This window comes from Rana temporaria, chromosome 2 (assembly GCF_905171775.1).
Source record: "Rana temporaria chromosome 2, aRanTem1.1, whole genome shotgun sequence".
NCBI lineage: Eukaryota > Metazoa > Chordata > Amphibia > Anura > Ranidae > Rana > Rana temporaria.
Window position 1 is genome coordinate 112,571,798 of NC_053490.1, and position 14,421 is coordinate 112,586,218.

General features: G+C 45.0%; 1 protein-coding gene across 1 annotated transcript in view; it reads right to left on the reverse strand.

Moving 5' to 3' along the window:
- The window catches only part of RAPGEF3 (Rap guanine nucleotide exchange factor 3), a 142,235-nt gene extending 136,730 nt beyond the window's left edge, over nt 1-5,505 (reverse strand). Inside the window, exon 1 of the mRNA XM_040340772.1 lies at nt 4,564-5,505. Within this exon, the coding sequence (XP_040196706.1) occupies nt 4,564-4,734 (171 nt within the window). The 5' untranslated portion in view covers nt 4,735-5,505. The remainder of the gene's footprint in view (nt 1-4,563) is intronic.
- Between the last annotated feature and the right edge of the window lie 8,916 nt (nt 5,506-14,421).

Genomic DNA, 14,421 nt, shown 5'->3' on the forward strand with positions numbered 1-14,421 from the left:
AATCCACAACTTGTGGCCAGGTGACGTGGTAAGTGGACAATCCACAACTTGTGGCAGGTGACGTGGCCAGGTGACGTGGCAGGTGATGTGGCCAGGTGACGTGGCCAGGTGACAATCCACAACTTGTGGCAGGTGACGTAGCCAGGTGACGTGGCCAGTGGACAATCCACAACTTGTGGCAGGTGACGTGGCCAGGTGACATGGTCAGGTGACATGGCCAGGTGATGTGGCCAGTGGACAATCCACAACTTGTGGCCAGGTGACGTGCCAGGTGATGTGAACAGGTGACGTTGCAGGTGATGCGGTCAGGTGACGTGGCAAGTGGACAATCCACAACTTGTGGCAGGTGACATGGCCAGGTGACATGGCAAGTGGACAATCCACAACTTGTGGCAGGTGACGTGGCCAGGTGATGTGGCCAGTGGACAATCCACAACTTGTGGCAGGTGGCGTGGCCACGTGACGTGGTGAAGTGGACAATTCACAACTTGTGGCAGGTGACATGGCCAGGTGATGTGGCCAGTGGACAATCCACAACTTGTGGCCAGGTGATGTGAACAGGTGACACGGCCAGGTGACATGGCCAGGTGATGTGGCAAGTGGACAATCCACAATTTGTAGCAGGTGACGTGGCCAGGTGATGTGGCCAGTGGAGAATCCACAACTTGTGGCAGGTGACGTGGTCAGGTGATTTGGCAAGTGGATAATCCAGAACTTGTGGCAGGTGACGTGGTCAGGTGATGTAGGCCAGGTGACGTGGCCAGGTGACGTGGCCAGTGGACAATCCAGAACTTGTGGCAGGTGGCGTGGCCAGGTGATGTGGCAAATGGACAATTTACAACTTGTGGCAGGTGACGTGGCCAGGTAATGTGGCAAGTGGACAATTCACAACTTGTGGCAGGTGACGTGGCAAGTGGACAATCCGCAGCTTGTGGCAGGTGACGTGGCAAGTAACACGCTATATACAAGTACACTGCTGCTCTCTCAGCTGCTACTCACTCTGGTCTCACAAAATGGCTGAAATGGTTAAATAATACTGTTTTTTGAGCTTAGGGAGGGTCTTATGATGTTTCTTAACTAAACGCTTATAAACGCAAACGCGGTAAAACGCCGAAGATTGTCACTATAAAATACCAGATCATAACTTTGTTTACATAGACAATATCCTGATAGCATGACTAAAATCCTCCAAATATTCTGATTTCCCAAGTACAGAAATAGTAGGCATGCCCCATCCCACAATGCAGTGATCTATGCTTAAAAGAGTAGGTTTGTGGGGGATCGATGTAGAACCATATTGCATGTACTGTGGGAATCTCAGCTTCAAGCTGATCTCTGGGGAAAACAAAAACAAAAATTCCCTTGCAGTGGGGCTCCCACTGCCACAGATGTCTGTAAATGCCTAGGACTTTTATTTACCTAACTACCTACCTACAGTACCTACGCTCTACTGGCAACCAGCACTCAAATCATCTCCCTCACATTCCAGTTTGTCGTCGGTCTTTCGGCATCCTCATGTACAATGATTGTACTTGATGATGTCATAGTGCGTGTGTCTGCCAGAGCATCTTACTTGTACCTTAGGTATGAATACGTATTTAACCCTTGAAGTGTGGGGGAAGCCCTGCTGCAAAAGTATTTTTGTTTTCCCCAGAGTTCAGCTTTAATATTGATAAGACTATTATTAGGTCTTCACTAATATCTTATAGTTCTCCTTATAGGTGCTCCTGCTAACCTATTTAAACACCCTCAAAAATACATGTCCATCAAAAGCTGCCCTGTCCACAAGCTGACAACAATGCAGTGCTTTTCCTGCAAAGCAAACACTGTGGTCACCTGTTACAAGAAGTGGAAAATCAATAGACCTACTAGCAAAATCGCCCACTATTAAAATAACGTTGCAGGTCGGACCCAGAAAACGTAAACTGCCGTGTTAATGCTATCGACAAATTGCAGCATATATGGCCCGGATTCACAGACACTGGCGCATATTTATGCCGCCGTAGCGTATCTCCTTTACGCTACGCCGACGCAGCGCAGAGAGGCAAGCACTGAATTCACAAAGCACTTCCTCCCAAATCTGCGCTGAGTTTCTCAGGCGTAAGTCGGCGTAAGTGGAAGTGGGCATGAGCCATGCTAATGAGGCGTGACCCCATGCAAATGATGGGTCGAGCGCCAGAAAGATACGTATCGCCATCTGCGCATGCGTTGTCCCGTGGGTGCATGTCAGTGCGCATGCTCACGATCACGTCGGAACAACTGCCTAAGATACGTCGGATCACTGCCACCGGCGTGAACGTAACCTACGCCTAGTCATATTCACGTCCTACGTAAAATACGTTGTGTTCCCTGGTGCAGCCCTTTGCATGGATGCTGCTGAGTTACACCTCCTTTATGGGGCAAAACTTTACGCCGGACGTATGACTTTACGCGCACTGCGTCGGACGGACGTACGTTCGTGAATCGGCGTATCTCCCTCATTTGCATATGTGAATAGAAAATCAATGGGAGCGCCAAACACGTCCAGCGTAATTATGCGCCCACTATACCCCGACGTAGGCAAGTTACGTCGGTCGGATGAAGCCTATTTTCAGGCGTATCTTAGTTTCTGAGTCCGGCGCACAGATACGACGGCGCATATTTGCACTTACGCGGCGTATCTCGAGATACGTCGGCGCAAGTGCTTAGTGAATCCGGGCCTATGTTTTTATTCTTTTGCCTATGGGTCTGCAATATGTCACCTCCTCACTGCCTGTTTTAACACTATTAAGGCCAAGCCACTGCACGGCTTTAATGGGTTGTGTATGGTGGTGGTACTGCTCATAGAATGCAACAGGAGGTCTAATTTTTTGCAACCACCGCAAAGCACAGATTAGTGGCCACAACATGTGTACAGCCCTGAGCGGCTGCTTGTCTGTGTTCAGGTGGGCAGTTGGGGGGGTGGTAAAACCTTGGATCGACCATGGTTTTACCGCTGCCCTGGAAGCACGTCTAAATGAGCCCTAATGACCATAAAAAAAACATAACAACAAATACATTTCATTTTCAATTCCTTTAGTGTATCATCATTAACAATGTTCCTTATCCGCTGCCACTAGGACAGATGGCCAGAAACAAACAACCACCTCCAAAATGACACAATATTCATCCGTTAATATACGTTTTAAATGTAAAAAATGTATTCAGCGCACCAAACGGCAAATACTGTTTTTTAGGATTCCTACACTCTATTGGTTTTCTACATACAACCATGCCTTTTCTCCTTCTTATGCCGCGTACACACGATCACTTTTCGGCATGAAAAAAACGCTGTTTTTCAAAAACGTCATTTAAAATTTCAGGTTCTGAAAAATGAAAAAAAAAAATTCGAACATGCTGCATTTTTTAACGTCGTTTTAAACAATGTCGTTTTTCGGGTTGTAAAAAATCATCGTGTGTGGGCTAAAACGACGTAAAAAAACCTGCGCATGCTCAGAAGCAAGTTATGAGACGGGAGCGCTCGTTCTGGTAAAACTACCGTTCATAATGGAGCAAGCACATTCATCACGCTGTAACAGACAGAAAAGCGCGAATCGTCTTTTACTAACACGGAATCAGCTAAAGCAGCCCCAAGGGTGGCGTCATCCGCATGGAACTTCCCCTTTATAGTGACGTCATACGTGTTGTACGTCACCGCGCTTTGCTAGATCATTTTTTAAAAACTATGGTGTGTGGGCAACATCGTTTTAATGATGAAGTCGGGAAAACGTCGTTTTTTGGACATGCTGAAAAACTACGTTTTTTTCATGCTGAAAAATGATCGTGTGTACGCGGCATTAGATTTTTCCATTCAGTGGATGGCTGGTAAACTGCACATGGGAAAGATGCTAATCTATATATATAAAACTCAACGTGTGTGTGTGTGTGTGTGTATGTATGTATGTATGTTCCAGCATCACGTCCAAACGGCTAAAGATATTAACATGAAACTTGGCACACATGTTACTTATATGTCAGCAACAAACATAGGATAGGTGGTTTAACCCTTACCCACCCCCATTTGCCATGGTCGGGGTTTTTCTTTAAAGTCCCATTCAACTCTATGGGAAATACATGTTACTTCATAACTTCCAAACGGCTGTAGATATTTCGATAACACTTGGTCACATGTTACTTATATGTCCACTTAAACTATAGGATAGTTAATTTATCCCTTAACTACCCCCATTTGTGAGGGTCGGGGTTTTTGTTTAAAGTCCCATGCAAATCAATGGGAAATGTATGTTCCCACATAACTTCTGTACGCCTGGAGATATTTCAATAATACCTGGTACACATATTACTTATATGCCAAATAAAAATATATGACAGTTAAATTAACCCTTACCTACACCCTTATATAAAAGATGGGTATATTTATATTACTATGATTTTCCTCCCCAAAAGGTTAAGATAGGAAGACCGGGCAACGCCGGGTATTCAGCTAGTCTTACATAAAAATACCAGCTGGAACATGCAATATGTGATCAGCCACTCGCATCCATGCAACGCTTCTCACGATACAGAATCCTACGTGGTACATACCCATCGGATGCCCTGGATGCTGCTGGCAAAGTCCTTAGATCTGTTGTCCACTTGGATCTCATAGGAGTAACTCCTGAAGAAATGCATCTTGTTCCTATGTCTCATACCACATAAAGGCAAAATCTTGTGTGGAATGGAGACTAGAGAGAGCAATTCAGTAATGAGAACCATTAGGCAGACACTGGAAGGTACTAGCAATCGTTCAGCTCTCCCTCTGATCTCAGACACCTAATTACAATACAATTGATTTCCACGCTGGTCGTTCAAAATAAGTCAATAGAATAGAGTGATGGCAAAGATTGCAAGCTTCTAGGCAACAGAAACACAAGTAGCATCCTCTCCAGTGGACAATCTGACCTGCCCTATGTCTAGCTCAGTGGAAGCAGGATCAGTTATACTATAAAGGTGTCTCCAGCAGTCATCTTTTTGGTAACCAATTCCAGACAGGTACTCTATGGCGGAGAATTTAAAGGGCATCATTCTTCCACATTCCTGCTTCAAGTTCCAAGGCAGAGAGTCTATCTGCGGATCAGCAGAAGGCTACTTATCAGTAAGCGCAGTCCTGTGTCTTGGGACTTAAACTCAGCTGTCAACGTCCCCTCTCAGACTGTTCTTTTGTCAGCGCTGGCTCAGCCCTTGTGTAGCGTAAATCTTCACTCTCTGACTTTTCAGCTGCTGGTTGCCATACACACTTCTTTACAGGTTGCACCTACCACAACAATGCCCCAGGCACCTGCACAGAAGCTGTCAGGCAGGTTATGATGAGCCCCTTCTGATGTGGAGGGTGGAGGAGGCTTCCATGCATTATAGGCTGAACTATCCAGGTAGTGCAAGTAATATGAAGCAGAGAAAGCGCAGGGCTGATGTGAAGACTGTGAGAGGAAGTCTTGTACTCAGCCTTTCACTGCTACACAAACACTTGGCAGGTGACCTAAGACTCTGTGAAGGAGTGAACACTCCCAGGAGAGCAGGAGGGACATGGCTGGGGAGGGAGATAGTACTGGCGGAGGCACACAGACGTGGGAGGAAAGGGCTGAATAGAAACCATTACAACTGCGTGGAGAAGTGTCAGAGAGTGACATGAGATTTTCCTTTCTTCACAGTAATGATAACAAGAATAAACCTTCTTTATTAGTGTTTTTATTAGAATGGACTGGAATCATTTATCTTCTAAATGCTGAAGTGGCAGAGTGGTTAGTATTGTCTCCAGCCGGATGCAGGCTTTCTAGATACTAAAATGCTGAGCGCGTTTTTACCAAGCATTGTTCTTTCCTAAAAAATAAACGTTATACCCGTTCAGTGTTGCCGAACCGTCAGTATTTTTCCTGTCAGGCCTCGTACACACGACCGAGGAACTCGTCGTAAATGAAACATTGTTTTCCTCGACGAGTTCCTTGTTAGGCTTGTCGAGAAACTTGACAAGCTTGCTTTGCGTACACACTGTCAAGACCAAATCTCATCGTTCTCAAACGCGGTGACGTACAACACGTACACCGGCAGGGGAAGTTCCATTCCACTGGCACAACCCTTGGGGCTGCTTTTGCTAATCTCATGTTACTGCGTGTTAAAGCGGAGGTTCACCCTTTAAAACATTTTTTGACATCACACAAAGTCGCGCCATCCTACCGACACAATGCCGGTGTTTTTTTGTCAGCATATACCTCTTAATCCCGATTTGCACCTCACGACGATCCCGCGGGAGTGGGCTTTCTCAAGCACTGCCTGTGATTGACAGGCTTCTGAACGGCGCATACTGCGTGTCACAGGTTGCCGGAAAAACCCGAACGTCGGTGCGGCTCTATACGGCGCCTGCGCACCAACGTTCGGGTTCTGTCGGCAACCTGTGCCGCGCAGTATGCGCCGTACGGAAGCCTGTCAATCATAGGCAGTGCTTAGGAACGCCCACTCCCGCGGGATCGCCGTGAGGTGAAAATCGGGATTAAGAGTGCTGAAAAAAAAAAAAAAAAACACCGGCATTGTGTCGGTAGGATGGCGCGACTTTGTGTGATGTCAAAAAATGTTTTAAAGGGTGAACCTCCGCTTTAAGCAAAAGTTTGGTGAGAGCCAATTTGCACTTTTCAGTCTGTTACAGCGTGACAAATGTGTTATCTCCATTACAAACGCTACTTTTACCGAAGGTGCGCTCCCGTCTCATACTTTATTCTGAGCATGCGCGGGTTTCTCAGCATACACACGAACGTGTTTCTCGTCGAAAACCAGCCCGACGAGGAAATTGATGCCGCGTACACACGGTCATTTTTGGGAATGGAAAAAAATGACATTTTTCAGCATGTCCAAAAAACGAAGTTTTTCCAACTTCATCATTAAAAACGATGTTGCCCACACACCATCGTTTTTGAAAAATGATGAACAAAGCGCGGTGATGTACAACACGTACGACGGCACTCTGAAGGGGAAGTTCTGTTCGCCTTTGGGCTGCTTTTAGCTGGTTCCTTGTTAGTAAAAGACGATTCGCGCTTTTTTGTCTGTTACAGCGTGATGAATGTGCTTACTCCATTATGAATGGTACCTGAACGAGCGCTCCCGTCTCATAACTTGCTTCTGGGCATACATGTGCGGGTTTAAAACGTCGTTTTTGCCCACACACGATCATTTTTTACAACACGAAGAACAACTTTTCGAAAAACGACATTAAAAAATGCAGCACTTTCGAATTTTTTTTTGTCGCTTTTCAGAATCCGAAAAACGATGTGAAGCCCAACCACATTTTAAAAAATGACATTTTTTTCCATGCCGAAAAATGACCGTGTGTACGCGGCATGAGACTCCCGACGAGGAAAAAGAGAACTTGTTCTCTTTTTTTCTCATCGAGTTCCTCGACAGTTTTCTCGATGAAAAACATACACACGATCGTTTTCTTTGGCAAAAAAGTTCTGCCACCAAGTTTCTTGATGGATTCTGTCGAGGAAAACGGTCGTGTATACGAGGCCTCAGCCAGTAAAAAATGGGCACTTTTTCTCCTGAGTCCTTCCAGTAAATGCCATTGACAGGAAAAGGTTGCCAATAAAAAATATGGCTGTGATGTCCCATCCCAGTGCCTGCTACAGTGTGTTCAGACGACGCCAGCAGGGATCAGGTCTGGTAGAGGCAGTGCCTGAGTGTGTCGTGTGATGTCATGGTGTAAGGGACTCGAGCGGATCGGCCGGAGCCTCGTGTGTGGGTCCCCGGGATGGGTGCAAGATAAGCTTGGAGTGGGACTTTCAGTGCTGTTTTGATTGGAGTGGACTAAGGGGCCACTTGGCGTCAAAGGCGTATTTAGTGAAAATAGCGCCTATGGCAAGCACTGAAACTGCGCCCCTGTCGAAACATTTGAAACCCATCTTTCAGATAACCTTAACAAAAAAAACAGCTAACAAAACAAGTGGTATTTATCATCCCTTGTGATATCTTGGGTAGTGACATATCCTCTTTATGGAGAAATCTGGGGGTTATTAGCCCCCTGATCCCTCCTCTGTCCTCCAAAGCCAGGTAAATGCAGAACCAATACTGCAAGTGATGAAATCTTCATCACTTAGGGCCTCAGTTTTCACAGAGGAGAGGGAGAAACTGATGTTCTTCCTTCTTCGTGCGCTGCCAATCTGACCAGATGGAATTGGAGAGCCTGAGAGAACAGGGGAGGGCTGTGGCTGAACGCAGCAGGGATATCGCTGCCATTGTTCATTAGCAAAGGTGCTGAAAAGGAGATCCTGCCTATGCTCAGGAGGAGGGAAGAAGAGACCCTCAGACCCTGGTAAGTGCCTTGCTGCCTGTCCACTCAACAGCGCCCCCTTGATATGGCGCCCATGGCACTTGCCATGGCTACCATACCCTAGATACCCCACTGCTTGGCGTGGAGAGAAAATGCCACTGTGACTCAGGAGGAGACGTCTTGTGTCGGTAAGGTGTCATCATCTGTCATCTGTGCTGCTGCACACTGCTGTCAGTGTCACTGTGAGAGTCAATTTCATGTGTGTGTGCCCATTCTAATTTCTTGCCCCCCTGAGCCCTGTCCCTGAGCTACTTACTTACTATATCAAAAATAAAATAAGAAATATGTTTTTTTGCCTTAAAGGGATTGTAAAGGTTCATTTTTTTATTTTATAAATAGGTTACTTTAAGCTAGTGCATTGTTCACTTACCTTTTCCTTCAATTTCCCTTCTAAATGTTTTTTTTCCCTTTGTTTTCTTTGTCTGAATTTCTCACTTCCTGTTGCTCCTCAGTAAGCTTGCCCCCATCATCCGAACTGTTCTGGCCGGGGGTTAGTCAGCCAGAACACCTTACTGAGGAGGAACAGGAAGTGAGAAATTCAGACAAATAAAACAAAGAAAAAAAACATTTAGAAGGGAAATCTAAGGAAAAGGTAAATGAACCAACAATGCACTAGCTTAAAGGAACCTATTTAGAAAATAAAAACAAACCTTTACAACCAATTTAATATCTACCTTAAATCACATTGCTAGTTGCATATTGTACTTGTTCGTAGCCTAAATACTGAAATGTGCAATAAAAACTGTCATCTTATAACTTTTGGAAATGCCAGTAAAAACTTGGCTGTGGCAGTAAATTTTGGGTGTCGTGTCAGTAAATTTTAAACTACAAGTCCCATGAGGCATTGCAAGACTGACAGTTACAAGCATGACTCCCACAGGCAGAGGCATGATGGGACTTGTAGTTTCACAACAGCTGGAGGGCCGCCAGTTTAAGATCCCTGATCTATGGCGTGTCTAGCCCCTCTGCGCTGATAGATCCTGGATTGGAATGAACTGTTTTAGCTTTCTACTGCACCTGCAGGTCTTAGGATATACAGTCACAATTCTTTTCATGGGGTGTAGTGGCAATGCAGAGTATTCTACATGTGTTACAGGTGTTACCATTCGTCCCTATGGAGGATGGCCTTTATAATTGACTGCACCAAAGAGGTGTAAGGAAGGGTTTTAAAGTTAATACACTAAAACCCAATTATGTAATTACAGACTTAAAGACCAATTAGGATCTCTCACGCTTTTGTCCTTTTATAATCCTGCCCTCTACATGTTATGTTTTGTTACTGATTTATGCTTGAAAGTACCTTTCTGTGCTGGCATAGCTGAGTAACTTAATAATAAATAAATAAATAATAAACAAATAATAAATTAAATTAGTGTTGCGCTGCTGCTATGTGCACAAATCAAAGTGTAAAGAACATATAATAATTTCTCCTAATGTTGTCGCTAGAAATCACAAATACACAAGTCCCATAAAAATATATATCTTTCTCATGCATCAGCGCCAACCAAATTGTTCTCTTTGATCCTCCCAAGACGTTCTGATCTCTAGCTCCCTTGTCAACTTCTCCCATACTCGCCTCCAGGACTTCTCCCGAGCCTCTCCCATCCTTTGGAATTCCCTATCCCTATCTGTCCAACCCCTACTCTATCCACTTTTGGACGATCCCTGAAAAATTTTCTCTTCAGAGACGCCTATCCTACCTCCACAACTGTACTTTTATTTTCTCCATCATCTCATCCCCCACAGCTATTACCTTCTGTATCACTTGACCCTCCCTTTTAGATTGTAAGCTCTAATGAACAGGGCCCTCTGATTCCTCCTGTATTGAATTGTATTGTAACTGTACTCTCCTTCCTCAAGTTGTAAGGCGCTGCGCAAACTGTTGGCGCTTTATTAATACTGTATAATAATAATAATAATCAGTGTCCACTCCAGGGGATCCCCTGATAAAGTCACGTGATTTGTCATGATACAAGTGGGGCGGTACTAGGCGATGATGGGACCGGAGTATCAAAAGTGTGGCAGGAGAGCTGTCAGATCCCGAGAATAAGCCTTAGGCCTCATTCACACGTCGGACCGTTCGGGTCCGCCTGTCAGTTTTGACGGCGGACCTGAACGGCCGCTCCATGCATCCCTATGGAGACATGTCCGCTAACATCCGACCCTATCCGATCCGCTAAAAACAGACGTATGGGGGGGCACGTCCCCATCCGTCCATGCGGATCGGGTAAGATCTGATGAAAACGGACATGCTGTCCGTTTTCATCAGATCGCTCCATAGGAGACAGCGGTGCCCGACAAGCCCCTCCCTGCTAAGTGAGCAGAGAGGAGCTTGTCATCCGTCGGCTCAGCGTACTGATCTCCCGCTGAGCTGGCGGGAGCAGGCGGACTCCGTAGGAACAGAGTCTGTCTCGTGTGAATGGGGCCTTACACATTATGCGATTTTAACCTATTCAGATGTTAGTGTATTATTTTATAAATTTTCTGGTGATTCAAATGAATACACTATGATGGTATCTGTGTTGATTTTGAGGTAAGCGTGAAGATTGTTTCCGTCTACAGCACTGGGCCTGTGGGATCAGTCCTTTGAGAGAAATTAGTAAAGACATTGGGGGTTATTTACGAAAGGCAAATCCACTTTGCACTGCAAGTGCAAACTACAAGTGCAAAGTGCACTTGAAATTGCACTCGGAAGTGCAGTAGCTGTAGATCCGAGAGGGATATGCAAGGAAAATAAAAAAACAGTATTTTAGCTTGCACATGATTGGATAATAAAATCAGCAGAGCTTCCCCTCATTTCAGATCTACCCCTCAGATTTACAGCGACTGCACTTCCAAGTGCACTTTCAGTGCATGTTATCATGCAATCATGTGCAAGCTAAAATGCTGTTTTTTATTTTTCCTTGCATGTCCCCCTCGGATCTACAGCGACTGCACTTCCAAGTGCACTTTCACTGCCTTTCGTAAATAACCCCCTGAGTGTACTAAAGTCAGACTCTGCAGCTCTGCATAGAAACCATTTGGCTTCCATTTTTTTCTTGTCAAAGCTTAAAGTGGTTGTAAACGTTCAATTAAAAAAAATTACTATACTCATCGTCTCTGTACAATGGTTTTGAAAAGATCACCCTTCTTCTGGGATCTCCTGCCGGTGCTCCTGGTCCCTCCTCTTCATTGTGTGCACCCACGGAAAGCCGCTTTCAATTTGGGCACCTGTGCGTGCTCGCTCATGAGTCCCGCTGCAGCGTTACTTGGCCCCACCCCTTGCTCCCAATTCACAGCTTTTGATTGAAAGCAGTGGGAGCCAATGGCTCCCCTACTGCTATTAATCTGTCCAATGAGGAGAGCGACAGCGGCTAGAGCCGATGCGCGCATGCATATCGCTGGATCGGATCTGACTCAGGTAAGGAATAGGGGGGTCAGGGGGGAGCTGCAGCACAGAAGGCTATTCACCGTGATGCAAAGAATTGGCTACCATGTATAGCTGTACCATATTCTGAGTGCATCAGCTTTAATAAATCAACCCCAATGCCTAACTGACTGCATTTCTATGGGTGATTTTGAAGTTTGCAGCAATGCACTTACATGTTTACATACTGGGGTTGATTTACTAAAACTGGAGCATGCAAAATCTGGTGCAATTCTGCATAGAAACCAATCAGCTTCAATTTATTTTTATTTTTTTCAAAGCTTAAAATGGTTGTAAACGTTCAATTAAAAATAAAAAGAAATAACAAACATGCCTATACTCACCAGCTCTGTGCAATGGTTTTGCAAATTTCAGCCCCGATCCTCTTCTTCTGGGATCACCAGCCGGTGCTCCAGGCCCCTTCTCTTCATTCGGTGCCCCCACAGAAAGCCGATTTCAATGGGGGCACCCATGCAGGCTCTCTCCCGAGTCCCGCTGCTGCGTCCATTGACACAGAGGTTGACACACTGGGGTTGATTTACTAAAACTGGAGACTGCAAAATCTGGTGCAGCTCTGCATAGAAATCAATCAGCTTCCAGGTTTTTTCATTTAAAGCTTAAATAGGAAGTAAACCCTGATGGGTGTTACTTCCTCTTTGTTTCCCTGCAAAGGTAAAGCATATTGGACTACTATGCATCGCATAGTAGCCCATTATGTGACACTTACCTACAGAAGAAACCCATGATGTCCCCGTCTTCCTCGCTTGTAGCAAGCGGCCATTCTTCACCCCTCTTTCTTCCAGGGCCGCAAACTCCGGCTCTGTGACTGGCCGGCGTCGCGTGACTTCACTCCCACGTGCGTGCGCACAGGAGCCGCCTTTAACAGCATGACCCGAGATAGAAAAGGCACAGTGTACCCTTTCTAAATCTGGCGCATGCGCAGAAGAAAACGCCCTACGGCGATTTGCAAATATCTCCTAGACCGTGCAGGTCTGGGAGATATTTCAAGCACCTACAGGTAAGCCTTAATCTAGGCTTACCTTTAGATTAAAGTGGTCGTAATGGATTTTTTTCCATTTTCTGCATACATTTTAACTAATCACTGGACTGCTTTTACAAGCATCGGGAGGGGATTTACCACCTACCACCTTCTGTAGCTTGCTTGAGCTCTCCTGTACCCACTCTCATCCTTTCTAAACTACTGCCATAGTGGTTATCTATAAGGCTATACATGCCTACTGCATATATCCTTACCTGTCAAATGTCTCCCCTCTGTCTGTTATGAGACCTGAAAAACTGCAGATTCTGTGGGTGGGTCTGTTGTCCGGAGCTTGGTGGGTGGAGTCGTGATGCCAGTAGACTCCCCGCTCACCTCTACACTCCCCTTGTCAACATGCATTTTCACCTATGTATTTCTTACACCGAACTTCTGCTATGATTACTAACATCCAGTCAAAACACAGAAAAGTCACCACATGACTTCAGCATGCCCAATCATGCTGAGGTGTGGAGCAGCCAATCCTGTGAGACCTGGAGAAGAAAGGAGGGGGGATCTGAAGTACACAAAATGCCTCTCTCAGGCTTCTGCTGTCACTCACAGCAAGGGGGAAGAACTGACTCCTATTTCTCTGTGTCAGTTTTTATCAACTGAAAAAAGATAAGGGGACTGTTCAGAGCTGGATTAACGCTTTGTGGCAAGACTGGGCACAGATGACATGAAATCCTATACTGTACAAGGCGCAAGTCTTAATTAAATTTAAAAAAAAATGGGTTTACATCCACTTTATAGAACAAGCTGAAGTTAGAAGTTGATTGGTTTCCATGCACAGCTGCACCAGATTTTGTGCTCTTCAGTTTTAGTAAATGAACCCCAATGTGTTTTTTGGTGTGAACATCATTGCATTGCAGAGATCTCTTCATGGATAGTTCACTTAAATGGTGTCTCAAGGTTTGCTACATTCTCCCTGTGGTTTTCTACCACAGATGTGAATAAAACTGCGGTAAAAACTGACAAAATAAACAAATCTAGTGGCAAGAGACAATGATTTACTTGAGAACATACAACTTAGTATATTGCATATTTGTAACAGTGAAAAGTTTGGGAATTTTTTTCCGTTTTCAATTACACATTCTTGTGCTATGTACAGCTGCATTGTAAGTGATGGGGTGGGTACATGACATCCTGATCTGCAAAACACTGAACACTTTTGGTTATCATTCTTTTTTTTTCTTCAGTGTGCTAAACAAAAGGCAAAGAAAGTTCACATGAATCATCTTTTTTTAGGAACAATGGACTTTCCCTGAAAAGATGAAAATAGAAAGTTTTGTTGTCCATAGAGATAGATTCTTGGCATTATTTTGGCTCAGCTTTCTACAGTAATCTTTCCTGATTTTATTACATTCTGTTCTGTGTGAGTGGATAATGCCATCACATCCAGCCTGCAGTTTTATGTGTACCCTATTTATATGCACCCATAGTGATTAAAGGTGAATTCCAGGTATGGCAATTTTTACATTCATACCTGTGGGATCCCTGTGAAAGTTGGAAAACGCTGTAGTAAGCACTGCTACTACAGTGATCTCCATTAGCTTTTGGGTCTTAAGCCCTGACAGGATTCCTGGCAAGCTTGCCTTGCAAAGCCGTGTATAGAGACGGCCACTCAAAAGAACCGCCGTTCTTTTG